At 40.6% G+C, this 19,094-nt stretch overlaps 1 protein-coding gene across 1 annotated transcript in view; it reads right to left on the bottom strand.

Annotated features, from left to right (window-relative positions):
• Positions 1-6,686: 6,686 nt before the first annotated feature.
• The window catches only part of LOC139748781 (uncharacterized), a 45,782-nt gene continuing 33,374 nt past the window's right edge, over positions 6,687-19,094 (bottom strand). The window contains exon 4 of the mRNA XM_071662216.1: positions 6,687-6,789. Within this exon, the coding sequence (XP_071518317.1) occupies positions 6,687-6,789 (103 nt within the window). The remainder of the gene's footprint in view (positions 6,790-19,094) is intronic.

Below are 19,094 nucleotides of genomic sequence, written 5' to 3'. Positions count from 1 at the left end.
TACCTCTTCTCTGTTTACCAAATCATCTTCCCTAACCCCTCTCACTTTGCACACCACCTCGACCAAAACACCCTATATCTGCCACTCTATCATCAAACACATTCAACAAACCTTCAAAATACTCACTCCATCTCCTTCTCACATCACCACTACTTGTTATCACCTCCCCATTCGCGCCCTTCACTGAAGTTCCCATCTGCTCCCTAGTCTTACGCACTTTATTTACCTCCCTCCAGAACATCTTTTTATTCTCCCTAAAATTTAATGATACTCTCTCACCCCAACTCTCATTTGCCCTCTTTTTCACCTCTTGCACCTTTCTCTTGACCTCCTGTCTCTTTCTTTTATACATATCCCACTCAATTGCATTTTTTCCCTGCAAAAATCGTCCAAATGCCTCTCTCTTCTCTTTCACTAATAATCTTACTTCTTCATCCCACCACTCACTACCCTTTCTAATCAACCCACCTCTCACTCTTCTCATGCCACAAGCATCTTTTGCGCAATCCATCACTGATTCCCTAAATACATCCCATTCCTCCCCCACTCCCCTTACTTCCATTGTTCTCACCTTTTTCCATTCTGTACTCAGACTCTCCAGGTACTTCCTCACACAAGTCTCCTTCCCAAGCTCACTTACTCCTACCACCCTCTTCACCCCAACATTCACTCTGGGGATAGGGGTGAAAGAATACTTCCCAAGCATTCCTCGCGTGTCGTACAAGGCGACTAGAGGGGACGGGAGCGGGGGGCCAGAAATCCTCCCCTCCTTGTATTTTTTAACTTTCTAACTTTCCACCTCCAATTTGGTCTCCCTCTTCTCCTCGTTCCCTCCACCTCCGACACATATATCCTCTTGGTCAATCTTTCCTCACTCATTCTCTCCATGTGCCCAAACCATTTCAAAACACCCTCTTCTGCTCTCTCAACCACGCTCTTTTTATTTCCACACATCTCTCTTACCCTTACGTTATTTACTCGATCAAACCACCTCACACCACACATTGTCCTCAAACATCTCATTTCCAGCACATCCATCCTCCTGCGCACAACTCTATCCATAGTCCACGCCTCGCAACCATACAACATTGTTGGAGCCACTATTCCTTCAAACATACCCATTTTTGCTTTCCGAGATAATGTTCTCGACTTCCACACATTTTTCAAGGCTCCCAGAATTTTCGCCCCCTCCCCCACCCTATGATCCACTTCCGCTTCCATGGTTCCATCCGCTGCCAGATCCACTCCCAGATATCTAAAACACTTCACTTCCTCCAGTTTTTCTCCATTCAAACTCACCTCCCAATTGACTTGACCCTCAGCCCTACTGTACCTAATAACCTTGCTCTTATTCACATTTACTCTTAACTTTCTTCTTTCACACACTTTACCAAACTCAGTCACCAGCTTCTGAAGTTTCTAACATGAATCAGCCACCAGCGCTGTATCATCAGCGAACAACAACTGACTCACTTCCCAAGCTCTCTCATCCCTAACAGACTTCATACTTGCCCCTTTTCCAAAACTCTTGCATTCACCTCCCTAACAACCCCATCCATAAACAAATTAAACAACCATGGAGACATCACACACCCCTGCCGCAAACCTACATTCCCTGAGAACCAATCACTTTCCTCTCTTCCTACACGTACACATGCCTTACATCCTCGATAAAAACTTTTCACTGCTTCTAACAACTTGCCTCCCACACCATATATTCTTAATACCTTCCACAGAGCATCTCTATCAACTCTATCATATGCCTTCTCCAGATCCTTAAATGCTACATAAAAATCCATTTGCTTTTCTAAGTATTTCTCACATACATTCTTCAAAGCAAACACCTGATCCACACATCCTCTACCACTTCTGAAACCACACTGCTCTTCCCCCAATCTGATGCTCTGTACATGCCTTCACCCTCTCAATCAATACCCTCCCATATAATTTACCAGGAATACTCAACAAACTTATACCTCTGTAATTTGAGCACTCACTCTTATCCCCTTTGCCTTTGTACAATGGCACTATGCACGCATTCCGCCAATCCTCAGGCACCTCACCATGAGTCATACATACATTAAATATCCTTACCAACCAGTCAACAATACAGTCACCCCCTTTTTTAATAAATTCCACTGCAATACCATCCAAACCTGCTGCCTTGCCGGCTTTCATCTTCCGCAAAGCTTTTACTACCTCTTCTCTGTTTACCAAATCATTTTCCCTAACCCTCTCACTTTGCACACCACCTCGACCAAAACACCCTATATCTGCCACTCTATCATCAAACACATTCAACAAACCTTCAAAATACTCACTCCATCTCCTTCTCACATCACCACTACTTGTTATCACCTCCCCATTTGCGCCCTTCACTGAAGTTCCCATTTGCTCCCTTGTCTTACGCACTTTACTTACCTCCTTCCAGAACATCTTTTTATTCTCCCTAAAATTTAATGATACTCTCTCACCCCAACTCTCATTTGCCCTTTTTTTCACCTCTTGCACCTTTCTCTTGACCTCCTGTCTCTTTCTTTTATACGTCTCCCACTCAATTGCATTTTTTCCCTGCAAAAATCGTCCAAATGCCTCTCTCTTCTCTTTCACTAATACTCTTACTTCTTCATCCCACCACTCACTACCCTTTCTAATCAACCCACCTCCCACTCTTCTCATGCCACAAGCATCTTTTGCGCAATCCATCACTGATTCCCTAAATACATCCCATTCCTCCCCCACTCCCCTTACTTCCATTGTTCTCACCTTTTTCCATTCTGTACTCAGTCTCTCCTGGTACTTCCTCACACAAGTCTCCTTCCCAAGCTCACTTACTCTCACCACCCTCTTCACCCCAACATTCACTCTTCTTTTCTGAAAACCCATACAAATCTTCACCTTAGCCTCCACAAGATAATGATCAGACATCCCTCCAGTAGCACCTCTCAGCACATTAACATCCAAAAGTCTCTCTCGCGCACGCCTGTCAATTAACACGTAATCAAATAACGCTCTCTGGCCATCTCTCCTACTTACATAAGTATACTTATGTATATCTCGCTTTTTAAACCAGGTATTCCCAATCATCAGTCCTTTTTCAGCACATAAATCTACAAGCTCTTCACCATTTCCATTTACAACACTGAACACCCCATGTATATCAATTATTCCCTCAACTGCCACATTACTCACCTTTGCATTCAAATCACCCATCACTATAACCCGGTCTCGTGCATCAAAACCACTAACACACTCATTCAGCTGCTCCCAGAACTCTTGCCTCTCATGATCTTTCTTCTCATGCCCAGGTGCATATGCACCAATAATCACCCATCTCTCTCCATCAACTTTCAGTTTTACCCATATTAATCGAGAATTTACTTTCTTACATTCTATCACATACTCCCACAACTCCTGTTTCAGGAGTACTGCTACTCCTTCCCTTGCTCTTGTCCTCTCACTAACCCCTGACTTTACTCCCAAGACATTCCCAAACCACTCTTCCCCTTTACCCTTGAGCTTCGTTTCACTCAGAGCCAAAACATCCAGGTTCCTTTCCTCAAACATACTACCTATCTCTCCTTTTTTCACATCTTGGTTACATCCACACACATTTATGCACCCCAATCTGAGCCTTCGAGGAGGATGAGCACTCCCCGCGTGACTCCTTCTTCTGTTTCCCATTTTAGAAAGTTAAAAAAATACAAGGAGGGGAGGATTTCTGGCCCCCCGCTCCCGTCCCCTCTAGTCGCTTTCTACGACACGCGAGGAATGCGTGGGAAGTATTCTTTCCCCCCTATCCCCAGGGATAATATACATATGTATATACACATGATTTGGTAAACAGAGAAGAGGTAGTGAAAGCTTTGCGGAAGATGAAAGCCGGCAAGGCAGCAGGTTTGGATGGTATTGCAGTGGAATTTATTAAAAAAGGTGGTGACTGTATTGTTGACTGGTTGGTAAGGTTATTTAATGTATGTATGACTCATGGTGAGGTGCCTGAGGATTGGCGGAATGCGTGCATAGTGCCATTGTACAAAGGCAAAGGGGATAAGAGTGAGTGCTCAAATTACAGAGGTATAAGTTTGTTGAGTATTCCTGGTAAATTATATGGGAGGGTATTGATTGAGAGGGTGAAGGCATGTACAGAGCATCAGATTGGGGAAGAGCAGTGTGGTTTCAGAATTGGTAGAGGATGTGTGGATCAGGTGTTTGCTTTGAAGAATGTATGTGAGAAATACTTAGAAAAGCAAATGGATTTGTATGTAGCATTTATGGATCTGGAGAAGGCATATGATAGAGTTGATAGAGATGCTCTGTGGAAGGTATTAAGAATATATGGTGTGGGAGGAAAGTTGTTAGAAGCAGTGAAAAGTTTTAATCGAGGATGTAAGGCATGTGTACGTGTAGGAAGAGAGGAAAGTGATTGGTTCTCAGTGAATGTAGGTTTGCGGCAGGGGTGTGTGATGTCTCCATGGTTGTTTAATTTGTTTATGGATGGGGTTGTTAGGGAGGTAAATGCAAGAGTTTTGGAAAGAGGGGCAAGTATGAAGTCTGTTGGGGATGAGAGAGCTTGGGAAGTGAGTCAGTTGTTGTTCGCTGATGATACAGCTCTGGTCGCTGATTCATGTGAGAAACTGCAGAAGCTGGTGGCTGAGTTTGGAAAAGTGTATGGAAGAAGAAAGTTAAGAGTAAATGTGAATAAGAGCAAGGTTATTAGGTACAGTAGGGTTGAGGGTCAAGTCAATTGGGAGGTGAGTTTGAATGGAGAAAAACTGGAGGAAGTGAAGTGTTTTAGATATCTGGGAGTGGATCTGGCAGCGGATGGAACCATGGAAGCGGAAGTGGATCATAGGGTGGGGTAGGGGGCGAAAATCCTGGGGGGGCCTTGAAGAGTGTGTGGAAGTCGAGAACATTATCTCGGAAAGCAAAAATGGGTATGTTTGAAGGAATAGTGGTTCCAACAATGTTGTATGGTTGCGAAGCGTGGGCTATGGATAGAGTTGTGCGCAGGAGGATGGATGTGCTGGAAATGAGATGTTTGAGGACAATGTGTGGTGTGAGGTGGTTTGATCGAGTGAGTAACGTAAGGGTAAGAGAGATGTGTGGAAATAAAAAGAGCGTGGTTGAGACAGCAGAAGAGGGTGTTTTGAAGTGGTTTGGGCACATGGAGAGGATGAGTGAGGAAAGATTGACCAAGAGGATATATGTGTCGGAGGTGGAGGGAACAAGGAGAAGAGGGAGACCAAATTGGAGGTGGAAAGATGGAGTGAAAAAGATTTTGTGTGATCGGGGCCTGAACATGCAGGAGGGTGAAAGGAGGGCAAGGAATAGAGTGAATTGGAGCGATGTGGTATACCGGGGTTGACGTGCTGTCAGTGGATTGAAGCAAGGCATGTGAAGCGTCTGGGGTAAACCATGGAAAGCTGTGTAGGTTTGTATATTTGCGTGTGTGGACGTATGTATATACATGTGTATGGGGGGGGGGGCCATTTCTTTCGTCTGTTTCCTTGCGCTACCTCGCAAACGCGGGAGACAGCGACAAAGTGAAAAAAAAAAAAAATATATATACACATACACACACATACACACACACACGCACCTATACACACACACACACATACATATATATACATATGAAAAATGTAAGAAACAATTTAGAAAACTGAAACTTCTAGCTTGAAATGAAATGAAAAAATGAATGTCACATAATGGTTCAACCTCTGGCTATGGAAAAAGGAAATGTTTAATTTATTTACACAAACGTCAATAGTAGTTCTCATCAATTTAACCACTGTACCAATAAGCTTCAATGTCTAAGCTACATTTTTTCCAATTTCACTATTTTCTTGTCAAAGCACCATGTATGAAAACTATCACTCCAGTAACACAACTATAAACATTTACTTCCCCTTTAAAAAAAGTTATGGGGAAGTCTGTCTCGATACACTGCGGGACACTCTACCACCTGGCGAGGTTTGTGTTGCAATGGTTCTTGATTCACAAACGTAGTAGCATCACTGGTGGGCCAAGGTAGTTCCGTTGGCGAAGAGGAGCTCATGAAACATGTCGGAAAGCATGCTACTGCAGGCAGGAGTGAAGGCTGATGCAAACTGGTATCGCTCAAAGGGAAGGGTGAGGAAGCCGGGCTTGGCGCGTCTGTGGATAGTGCAGTAACAGATGACCATAAGTAAGGCAACACTGGCCACGGACACGGCGACGGTCACTGGTCTCCAGTGACATATATATATATATATATATATATATATATATATATATATATATATATATATATATATATATATATATATATATATATGTATATATATATATATATATATATATATATATATATATATATATATATATATATATATATATATATATATATATATATATACTTATGTATATATATATATATATACTTATGTATATATATATATATATATATATATATATATATATATATATATATATATATATATATATATATATATATATATATATATATATATATTTATGTATGTATAAATATATATATATATATATATATATATATATATATATATATATATATAAATATATATATATATATATATATATATATATATATATATATATATATATATATATATATATATATATATATATATATATCACATTCCTAAGGTATCAGAAACAAGATTTCAACTTAACTTCACTACTCCAACGATATGTTCTGTTTTCTTTCCGATGAGCGTGTCTGTAAACGCTTCCAGGTACTTTAGTGAAGGTACAACCAAAATGTGTCTGTAGAAGAGAAAACGTTTGTGGAAATTATATACTGAAACTGTTATATAACTGAGGGTTTTTACTCTTCTATATAATTTTACTTTATTTCTCTCGTTGCTTCAATCCTTTAATGTAAATGTTGCATTCAGCAACAATGATACTATAAAGAATACCTGAATCAGGAACTCACCAGAAAATTCTCCTAGGTGCATTTGTAAAGTACCATGAAGAAATTGTGATAAGTTTTATGTTGGGCAGACTGGTAAGGCTTGTTCTGTTAGACTAAAGCAACACAAATATAGTATGGGAACGGGACAAGAATCAAATGCCCTGATTAATCACGTTAAAAACTATGAACATTGTATTGACTGTAGTAATGACATCTACAGTTATCAACTGTAAGTCTATTACCCCGAGAAATATCATTGAATCATCTACTATTCCATCACAATCTTAATATTAGTGATGGTCTATACAAATTGGGTAACTTTTTTGCTGATGAAATTTGTAAACAATTCACCTTCTTGTCTACATAATAACTTTACGATACGCTCGCTGTCTGTCTTGGACATTTCCATGTTTACCAAATGGCGTCCTAGCTATATCTCTTCGTTCTTTATCAACTGACTGTTATATTCAACTTTTGTGCCTCCCCTGATGATCTGATTATTACATGAAAGTGTACTTGGGAACTTACCGTGTTTAATTTTCCCCAAGGGTTCAAAGGGATATATATATATATATATTTTTTTTTTTTTTTTGCTTTGTCGCTGTCTCCCGCGTTTGCGAGGTAGCGCAAGGAAACAGACGAAAGAAGTGGCCCAACCCACCCCCATACACATGTATATACATACGTCCACACACGCAAATATACATACCTACACAGCTTTCCATGGTTTACCCCAGACGCTTCACATGCCCTGATTCAATCCACTGACAGCACATCAACCCCGGTATACCACATCGCTCCAATTCACTCTATTCCTTGCCCTCCTTTCACCCTCCTGCATGTTCAGGCCCCGATCACACAAAATCTTTTTCACTCCATCTTTCCACCTCCAATTTGGTCTCCCTCTTCTCCTCGTTCCCTCCACCTCCGACACATATATCCTCTTGGTCAATCTTTCCTCACTCATTCTCTCCATGTGCCCAAACCATTTCAAAACACCCTCCTCTGCTCTCTCAACCACGCTCTTTTAATTTCGACACATCTCTCTTACCCTTACGTTACTTACTCGATCAAACCACCTCACACCACACATTGTCCTCAAACATCTCATTTCCAGCACATCCATCCTCCTGCGCACCACTCTATCCATAGGCCACGCCTCGCAACCATACAACATTGTTGGAACCACTATTCCTTCAAACATACCCATTTTTGCTTTCCGCGATAATGTTCTCGACTTCCACACATTCTTCAAGGCTCCCAGAATTTTCGCCCCCTCCCCCACCCTATGATCCACTTCCGCTTCCATGGTTCCATCCGCTGCCAGATCCACTCCCAGATATCTAAAACACTTCACTTCCTCCAGTTTTTCTCCATTCAAACTCACCTCCCAATTGACTTGACCCTCAACCCTACTGTACCTAATAACCTTGCTCTTATTCACATTTACTCTTAACTTTCTTCTTTCACACACTGTCTTCCGCGTTTGCGAGGTAGCGCAAGGAAACACGAAAGAAATGGCCCAACCCACCCCCAAACACATGTATGTACAAACACGTCCACACGCAAATATACATACCCATACATCTCAATGTACACATATATATGCACACACAGACACATACATATATACACATGCACACAATTCACACAGTCTGCCTTTATTCATTTTCATCGCCACCTCGCTACACATGGAATACCATCCCCCTCCCCCCTCATGTGTGCGAGGTAGCGCTAGGAAAAGACAACAAAGCCTCATTCGTTCACGCTCAGTCTCTAGCTGTCATGCAAAAAAGAAGGGAGAATGTTGGGGTGAAGAAAGTTGTGAGCGTAAGTGGGCTTGGAGGGAGACTTGTGTGAGGAAATACCAGGACAAACTGAATACAGAATGGAAAAAGGTGAAAACACAGGAGGTAAGGGGAGCGGGGAAGGAATGGGATGTATTTAGGGAAGCAGTGATGGCTTGCGCAAAAGATGCCTGTGGCACGAGAAGCATGGGAGGTGGGCAGATTAAAATGGGTAGTGAGTGGTGGGATGAAGAAGTAAGATTATTAGCGAAGAAGAGAGAGGTATTTGGAAGATTTTTGCTGGGAAATAATCCAAATGACTGGGAGATTTATAAAGAAAAAGGCAGAAAGGTCAAGAGAAAGGTGGAAGAGGTAAAAAAGAGGGCAAATGAGAGTTGAGTTGAGAGAGTATCATTAAATTTTAGGGACAATAAAAAGATGTTTTGGAAGGAGGTAATTAAAGTGCGTAAGACAAGAGAGCAAATGGGAACTTCAGTGAAGGGAATTAATGGGGAGGTGATAACAAGAAGAGGTGATGTGAAAAGGAGATGAAGTGAGTATTTTGAAGGTTTCTTGAATGTGTTTGATAATAGAGTGTTTGATGATAGAATGTGTTTGATGATAGGGTGTTTTGGTCGAGGTGGTGTGCATAGTGAGAGGGTTAGGGAGAATGATTTGGTAAACAGAGAAGAGGTAGTAAAAGCTTTGTGGAAGATGAAAGTCGGCAAGGCACCGAGTTTGGTTGGAATTCCAGTGGAATTTATTAAAAAAGGGGGTGACTGTATTATTGACTGGTTGGTAAGGTTATTTAATGTATGTATGATTCATGGTGAGGTGCCTGAGGATTGGCGGAATGCGTGCATAGTGCCATTGTACAAAGGCAAAGAGGATAAAAGTGAGTGCTCAAATTACAGAGGTATAAGTTTGTTGAGTATTCCTGGTAAATCATATGGGAGGGTATTGATTGAGAGGGTGAAGGCATGTACAGAGCATCAGATTGGGGAAGAGCTGTGTGGTTTCAGAAGTGGTAGAGGATGTGTGGATCAGGTGTTTGCTTTGAAGAATGTATGTGAGAAATACTTAGAAAAGCAAATGAATTTCTATGTAGCATTTAAGGATCTGGAGAAGGCATATGATAGAGTTGATAGAGATGCTCTGTGGAAGGTATCAAGAATATATGGTGTGGGAGGCAGGTTGTTGGAAGCAGTAAAAGGTTTTTATCGAGGATGTAAGGATGTGTACGTGAAGGAAGAGAGGAAAGTGATTTGTTCTTAGTGAATGTAAGTTTGAGGTAGGGGTGTGTGATGTCTCCATGGTTGTTTAAATTGTTTATGGATGGGGTTGTTAAGGAGGTGAATGCAAGAGTTTTGGAAAGAGGGGCAAATATGCAGTCTGTTGTGGATGAGAGAGCTTGGGAAGTGAGTCAGTTGTTGTCCGCTGATGATACAGCGCTGGTGGCTGATTCATGTGAGAAACTGCAGAAGCTGGTGACTGAGTTTGGTAAAGTGTGTGAAAGAAGAAAGTTGAAAGTAAATGTGAATAAGAGTAAGGTTATTAGGTACAGTAGCGTTGAGGGTCAAGGCAATTGGGAGGTAAGTTTGAATGGAGAAAAACTGGAGGAAATGAGGTGTTTTAGATATCTGGGAGTGGATTTGTCAGCGGATGGAAGCATGGAAGCGGAAGTGAATTATAGGGTGGGGGAGGGCGCGAAACTTTTGGGAGCCTTAAAGAATGTTTGGAAGTCGAGAACATTATCTCGGAAAGCAAAAATGGGTATGTTTGAAGGAATAGTGGTTCCAACATTGTTGAATGGTTGCGAGGCGTGGGCTATGTAAATAGTTGTGCGCAGGAAGGTGGATGTGTTGGAAATGAGATGTTTGAGAGCAATATGTGGTGTGAGGTGGTTTGATCGAGTAAGTAATAATAGGGTAAGAGAGATGTGTGGCAATAAAAAGAGTATGGTTGAAAGAGTAGAAGAGGGTGTTTTGAAATGGTTTGGTCATGTGGAGAGAATGAGTGAGGAGAGATTGACCAAGAGGACATATATGTCAGAGGTGAAGGGAAGGAGGAGAAGTGGGAGACCACATTGGAGTTGAAAAGACGGAGTGAAAAAGATTTTGAGTGATCGGGGCCTTAACATGCAGGAGGGTGAAAGGCGTACAAGGAATAGAGTGAATTGGACCAATATTGTATACCGGGGTCGAGGTGCTATCAATGAATTGAACCAGGAGATGTGAAGCGTCTGGGGTAAACCATGGAAAGTTCTGTGAGGCCTGGAGGTGGAAAGGGAGCTGTGGTTTCGATGCATTATTACAAGACAGCTAAAGACTGAGTGTGAACGAATTGGGCCTTTCTCTTTTCCTAGCGTTACCTCGCACACATGAGGGGGGAGGGAGTTGTTATTCCATGTGTGACGAGATGGCGATGGGAATGAATAAAGGCAGAAAGTATAAATTATGTACATGTGTATATATGTATATATCTGTGTGTGTATATATATGTATGCATTGAGATTTATGGGTATGTATATATGCGTGTGTGCACGTTTATGTATATACATGTTTATGTGGGTGGGTTAGGCCATTCTTTCGTCTTTTTCCTTGCGCTACCACGCTAACGCGGGAGACAGCGACAAAGCAAAATGAATAAATAAATTAAAATACATATATATATATATATATATATATATATATATATATATATATATATATATATATATATATATATATATATATATATATATATATATATATATATATATATATATTTCAAACTATTCGCCATTTCCCGAGTTAGCGAGGTAGCGTTAAGAACAGAGGACTGGGCCTTTTTTGGAATATCCTCACCTGGCCCCACTCTGTTCCTTCTTTTGGAAAATTAAAAAAAAAACGAGAGGGGAGGATTTCCAGCTCCCCGCTCCCTCCCCTTTTAGTCGCCTTCTACGACTAGCAGGGAATACGTGGGAATAGGGGAGACAGATTACTTCCCAAGCATCCCTCACGTGTCGTAGAAGGCGACTAAAGGGGACGGGAGCGGGAGGCCAGAAACCCTCACCTACTTGTATTTTAACTTTCTAAAAGGGGAAACAGAAGGAGTCACACGAGGAGTGCTCGTCCTCCTCGAAAGCTCATATTGGAGTGTCTAAATGTGTGTGGATGTAACCAAGAAAAAAGGAGAGATAGGTAGTGTGTTTGAGGAAAGGAACCTGCATGTTTTGGCTCTGAGTGAAACGAAGCTAAAGGGTAAAGGGGAAGAGTGGTTTGGGAATGTCTTGGGAGTAAAGTCAGGGGTTAGTGAGAGGACAAGAGCAAGGGAAGGAGTAGCACTACTTCTGAATCAGGAGTTGTGGGAGTATGTGATAGAGTGTAAGAAATTAAATTCTAGATTGATATGGGTAAAACTGAAAGTTGATGGAGAGAGATGGGTGATTATTGGTGCATATGCACCTGGGCATGAGAAGAAAGATCATGAGAGGCAAATGTTTTGGGAGCAGCTGAATGAGTGTGTTAGTGGTTCTGATGCACAAGACCGGGTTATAGTGATGGATGATTTGAATGCAAAGGTGAGTAATGTGGCAGTTGAGAGAATAATTGGTATACATGGAGTGTTCAGTGTTGTAAATGGAAATAGGTGAAGAGCTTGTAGATTTATGTGCTAAAAAAGGATTGGTGATTAGGAATACCTGCTTTAAAAAGCGAGATATACATAAGTATACGTATGTAAGTAGGAGAGATGGCCAGAGAGCGTTATTGTAGTACGTGTTAATTGATAGACGCACGAAAGAGAGACTTTTGGATGTTAATGTGCTGAGAGGTGCAACTGGAGGGATGTCTGATCATTATCTTGTGGAGGCGAAGGTGAAGATTTGTGGGGGTTTTCCGAAAAGAAGAGAGAATGTTGGGGTGAGGAGGGTGGTGAGAGTAAGTGAGCTTCGGAAGGAGACTTGTGTGAGGACGTACCAGGAGACACTGAGTATAGAATGGAAAAAGGTGAGAACAAAGGAGGTAAGGGGAGTGGGGGAGGAATGGGATGTATTTAGGGAAGCAGTGATGGCTTGCGCAAAAGATGCTTGTGGCGTGAGAAGCGTGGGAGGTGGGTTTATTAGAAAAGGTAGTGAGTGGTGAGATGAAGAAGTAGGATTGTTAGTGAAAGAGAAGAGAGAGGCATTTGGACTATTTTTGCAGGGACAAAATGCAAATAAACGGGAGAGGTATAAAAGAAAGAGGCAGGAGGTCAAGAGAAAGGTGCAAGAGGTGAAAAAGAGGGCAAGTAAGAGTTGGCGTGAGAGAGTATCATTAAATTTCAGGGAGAATAAAAAGATGTTTTGGAAGGAGGTAAATAAAGTGCGTAAGACCAGGGAGCAAATGGGAACTTCAATGAAGGGGGCTAATGGTGAGGTGATAACAAGTAGTGGTGATGTGAGAAGATGGAGTGAGTATTTTGAAGGTTTGTTGAATGTGTTTGATGATAGAGTGGCAGATATAAGATGTTTTGGCCGAGGTGGTGTGCAAAGTGAGAGGGTTAGGGAAAATGATTTGGTAAATAGAGAAGAGGTAGTAAAAGCTTTACGGAAGATGAAAGCCGGCAAGGCAGCAGGTTTGGATGGTATTGCAGTGGAATTTATTAAAAAAGAGGGTGACTGTATTACTGACTGGTTGGTAAGGTTATTTAATGTATGTATGATTCATTGTGAGGTGCCTGAGGATTGGCGGAATACTTGCATAGTGCCATTGTAAAAAGGCAAAGGGGATAAGAGTGAGTGCTCAAATTACAAAGCTATAAGTCTGTTGAGTATTCCTGGTAAATTACATGGGAGGGTATTGATTGAGAGGGTGAAGGCATGTACAGAGCATCAGATTGGGAAAGAGCAGTGTGGTTTCAGAAGTGGTAGAGGATGTGTGGATCTGGTGTTTGCTTTGAAGAATGTATGTGAGAAATACTTAGAAAAACAAATGGATTTGATTGTAGCATATATGGATCTGGAGAAGGCATATGATAGAGTTGATAGAAATGCTCAGTGGAAGCTTTTAAGAATATATGGTGTGGGAGGCAAGTTGTTAGAAGCAGTGAAAAGTTTTTATCGAGGATGTAAGGCATGTGTACGTGTAGGAAGAGAGGAAAGTGATTGGTTCTCATTGAATGTAGGTTTGCGGCAGGGGTGTGGGATGTCTCCATGGTTGTTTAATTTGTTTATGGATGGGGTTGTTAAGGAGGTGAATGCAAGAGTTTTGGAAAGAGGGGCAAGTATGAAGTCTGCTGTGGATGAGAGAGCTTGGGAAGTGAGTCAGTTGTTGTTCGCTGATGATACAGCGCTGGTGGCTGATTCATGTAAGAAACTGCAGAAGCTGGTGACTGAGTTTGGTAAAGTGTGTGAAAGAAGAAAGTTAAGAGTAAATGTGAATAAGAGCAAGGTTATTAGGTACAGTAAGGTTAAGGGTCAATTCAATTGGGAGGTAAGTTGAATGGAGAGAAACTGGAGGAAGTAAAGTGTTTTAGATATCTGGGAGTGGATCTGGCAGCGGATGGAACCATGGAAGCGGAACTGAATCATAGGGTAGGGGAGGGGGCGAAAATTCTGGGAGCCTTGAAGAATGTGTGGAAGTCGAGAACATTATCTCGGAAAGCAAAAATGAGTATGTTTGAAGGAATAGTGGTTCCAACAATGTTGTATGGTTGCGAGGCACGGGCTATGGATAGAGTTGTGCGCAGGAGGGTGGATGTGCTGGAAATGAGATGTTTGAGGAAAATATGTGGTGTGAGGTGGTTTGATCGAGTAAGTAATGTAAAGGTAAGAGAGATGTGTGGAAAAAAAAAGAGTGTGGTTGAGAGAGGACAAGAGGGTGTTCTGAAATGGTTTGGTCACAGGGAGAGAATGAGTGAGGAAAGATTGACCAAGAGGATATATGTGTCGGAGGTGGAGGAAACGAGGAGAAGTGGGAGACCAAATTGGAGGTGGAAAGATGGAGTGAAAAAGATTTTGAGTGATCGGGGCCTGAACATGCAGGAGGGTGAAAGGCGTGCAAGGAATAGAGTGAATTGGAACGATGTGGTATACCGGGGTCGACGTGCTATAAATGGATTGAACCAGGGCATGTGAAGCGTCTGCGGTAAACCATGGAAAGTTGTGTGGGGCCTGGATGTGGAAAGGGAGCTGTGGTTTCGGTGTATTATTACATTACAGCTAGAGACGGAGTGTGAACGAATGGGGCCTTTGGTGTCTTTTCCTAGCGCTACCTCTTGCATATGCTGGGGAAGGAGGTTGTTACTCCATGTGTGGCGAGGTGGCGATGGGAACAAATAAAGGCAGACAGTATGAATTATGTACATGTGTATATATGTATATGTCTGTGTGTGTATGTATATATATATATATATATGCGTACATTCAGATGTATAGGTATGTATATTTGCGTGTGTGGACGTGTATGTATATACATGTGTATGTGGGTGGGTTGGGCCATTCTTTCGTCTGTTTCCTTGCGCTACCTCGCTAACGCGGGAGACAGCGACAAAGCAAATAAATTATAAATAAAAATGATATATATATATATATATATATATATATATATATATATATATATATATATATATATATATATATACATATATTTTTTTTTTTTTATACTTTGTCGCTGTCTCCCGCGTTTGCGAGGTAGCGCAAGGAAACAGACGAAAGAAATGGCCCAACCCACCCCCACACACATGCACATACACACGTCCACACACGCAAATATACATACCTACACAGCTTTCCATGGTTTACCCCAGACGCTTCACATGCCTTGATTCAATCCACTGACAGCACGTCAACCCCGGTATACCACATCGCTGCAATTCACTCTATTCATTGCCCTCCTTTCACCCTCCTGCATGTCCAGGCCCCGATCACACAAAATCTTTTTCACTCCATCTTTCCACCTCCAATTTGGTCTCCCTCTTCTCCTTGCTCCCTCCACCTCCGACACATATATCCTCTTGGTCAATCTTTCCTCACTCATCCTCTCCATGTGCCCAAACCACTTCAAAACACCCTCTTCTGCTCTCTCAACCACGCTCTTTTTACTTCCACACATCTCTCTTACCCTTACGTTACTCACTCGATCATACCACCTCACACCACACATTGTCCTCAAACATCTCATTTCCAGCACATCCATCCTCCTGCGCACAACTCTATCCATAGCCCACGCCTCGCAACCATACAACATTGTTGGAACCACTATTCCTTCAAACATACCCATTTTTGCTTTCCGAGATAATGTTCTCGACTTCCACACATTCTTCAAGGCCCCCAGAATTTTCGCCCCCTCCCCCACCCTATGATCCACTTCCGCTTCCATGGTTCCATCCGCTGCCAGATCCACTCCCAGATATCTAAAACCCTTCACTTCCTCCAGTTTTTCTCCATTCAAACTCACCTCCCAATAAACTTTATATATATATATATATATATATATATATATATATATATATATATATATATATATATATATATATATATATATATATATATATATATATATATATATATATATATATATATATATATATATATATATATATATATATATATATATATATATATATATATAAATATATATATATATATATATATATATATATATATATATATATATATATATATATATATATATATATATATATATATTTACATATATATATATATATATATATATATATATATATATATATATATATATATATATATATATATATATATATATATATATATATATATATATATATATATATATATATATATATATATATATATATATATATATATATATATATATATATATATATATATATATGTATATATATATATATATATATGTATATATATATATATATATATATATATATATATATATATATATATATATATATATATATATATATATATATATATATATATATATATATATATATTTATATATATATATGTATATATACATATATATATATATATATATATATATATATATATATATATATATATATATATATATATATATATATATATATATATATATGTATATATATATATATATATATATATATATATATATATATATATATATATATATATATATATATATATATATATATCCCTCTCCCTGGGGATAGGGGATTAAGAATACTTCCCACGCATTCCTCACGTGTCGTAGAAGGCGACTAAAGGGGACGGAGCGGGGGGCCAGAAACCCTCACCTCCTTGCATTTCAACTTTCTAAAAGGGGAAACAGAAGAAGGAGTCACGCGAGGAGTGCTCATCCTCCTCGAAGGCTCAGATTGGGGTGTCTAAATGTGTGTGGATGTAACCAAGATGAGAAAAAAGGAGAGATAGGTAGTATGTTTGAGGAAAGGAACCTGGATGTTTTGGCTCTAAGTGAAACGAAGCTAAAGGGTAAAGGGGAAGAGTGGTTTGGGAATGTCTTGGGAGTAAAGTCAGGGGTTAGAGAGAGGACAAGAGCAAGGGAAGGAGTAGCACTACTCCTGAATCACGAGTTGTGGGAGTATGTGATAGAGTGTAAGAAAGTAAATTCTAGATTGATATGGGTAAAACTGAAAGTTGATGGAGAGAGATGGGTGATTATTGGTGCATATGCACCTGGGCATGAGAAGAAAGATCATGAGAGGCAAGTGTTTTGGGAGCAGCTGAATGAGTGTGTTAGTGGTTTTGATGCAAAAGACCGGATTATAGTGATGGGTGATTTGAATGCAAAGGTGAGTAATGTGGCAGTTGAGGGAATAATTGGTATATATGGAGTGTTCAGTGTTGTAAATGGAAATGGTGAAGAGCTTGTAGATTTATGTGCTGAAAAAGGACTGATGATTGGGAATGCCTGGTTTAAAAAGCGAGATATATATAAGTATACGTATGTAAGTAGGAGAGATGGCCAGAGAGCTTTACTGGATTACGTGTTAATTGATAGACGCACGAAAGAAAGACTTTTGGATGTTAATGTGCTGAGAGGTGCAACTGGAGGGATGCCTGATCATTATCTTGTGGAAGCGAAGGTGAAGAATTGTGGGGGTTTTCAGAAAAGAAGAGAGAATGTTGGGGTGAAGAGAGTGGTGAGAGTAAGTGAGCTTGGGAAGGAGACTTGTATGAGGAAGTACCAGGAGAGACTGAGTACAGAATGGAAAAAGGTGAGAACAAAGGAGGTAAGGGGAGTGGGGGAGGAATGGGATGTATTTAGGGAAGCAGTGATGGCTTGCGCAAAAGATGCTTCTGGCATGAGAAGAGTGGGAGGTGGGTTGATTAGAAAAGGCAGTGAGTGGTGGGATGAAGAAGTAAGATTATTAGTGAAAGAGAAGAGAGAGGCATTTGAACGATTTTTGCAGGGAAAAAATGCGGATGAGTGGGAGAGGTATAAAAGAAAGAGGCAGGAGGTCAAGAAAAAGGTGGAAGAGGTGAAAAAGAGGGCAAATGAGAGTTGGGGTGTGAGAGTATCATTAAATTTCAGGGAGAATAAAAAGATGTTCTGGAAGGAGGTAAATAAAATGCGTAAGACAACGGAGGAAATGGGAACTTCAGTGAAGGGGGCAAATGGGGAGGTGATAACAAGTAGTGGTGATGTGAGAAGGAGATGGAGTGAGTATTTTGAAGGTTTGTTGAATGTGTTTGATGATAGAGTGGCAGATGTGGGGTGTCTTGGTCGAGGTGGTTTGCAAAGTGAGAGGGTTGGGGAAAATGATTTGGTAAATAGAGAAGAGGTAGTAAAAGCTTTACGGAAGATGAGAGCCGGCAAAGCAGCAGGTTTGGATGGCATTGCAGAGGAATTTATTAAAAAAGGGGGGTGACTGTATTGTTGACTGGTTGGTAAGGTTATCTAATGTATGTATGATTCATGGTGAGGTGCCTGAGGATTGGCGGAATGCTTGCATAGTGCCATTGTACAAAGGCAAAGGGGATAAGAGTGAGTGCTCAAATTACAGAGGTATAAGTTTGTGGAGTATTCCTGGTAAATTATATGGGAGGGTATTGATTGAGAGGGTGAACGCATGTACAGAGCATCAGATTGGGGAAGAGCAGTGTGGTTTCAGAAGTGGTAGAGGATGTGTGGATCAGGTGTTTGCATTGAAGAATATATGCGAGAAATACTTAGAAAAACAAATGGATTTGTATGTAGCATTTATGAATCTGGAGAAGGCATGTGATAGAGCTGATAGAGATGCTCTGTGGAAGGTATTAAGAATATATGGTGTGGGAGGCAAGTTGTTAGAAGCAGGGAAAAGTTTTTATCGAGGATGTAAGGCATGTGTACGTGTAGGAAGAGAGGAAAGTGATTGGTTCTCAGTGAATGTAGGTTTGCGGCAGGGGTGTGTGATGTCTCCAT

Source organism: Panulirus ornatus, chromosome 5, assembly GCF_036320965.1.
Source record: "Panulirus ornatus isolate Po-2019 chromosome 5, ASM3632096v1, whole genome shotgun sequence".
Classification (NCBI taxonomy): Eukaryota; Metazoa; Arthropoda; class Malacostraca; order Decapoda; family Palinuridae; genus Panulirus; species Panulirus ornatus.
Note: the sequence above shows the minus strand (reverse complement) of the source record. Positions and strands in the feature narration are given on the sequence as shown.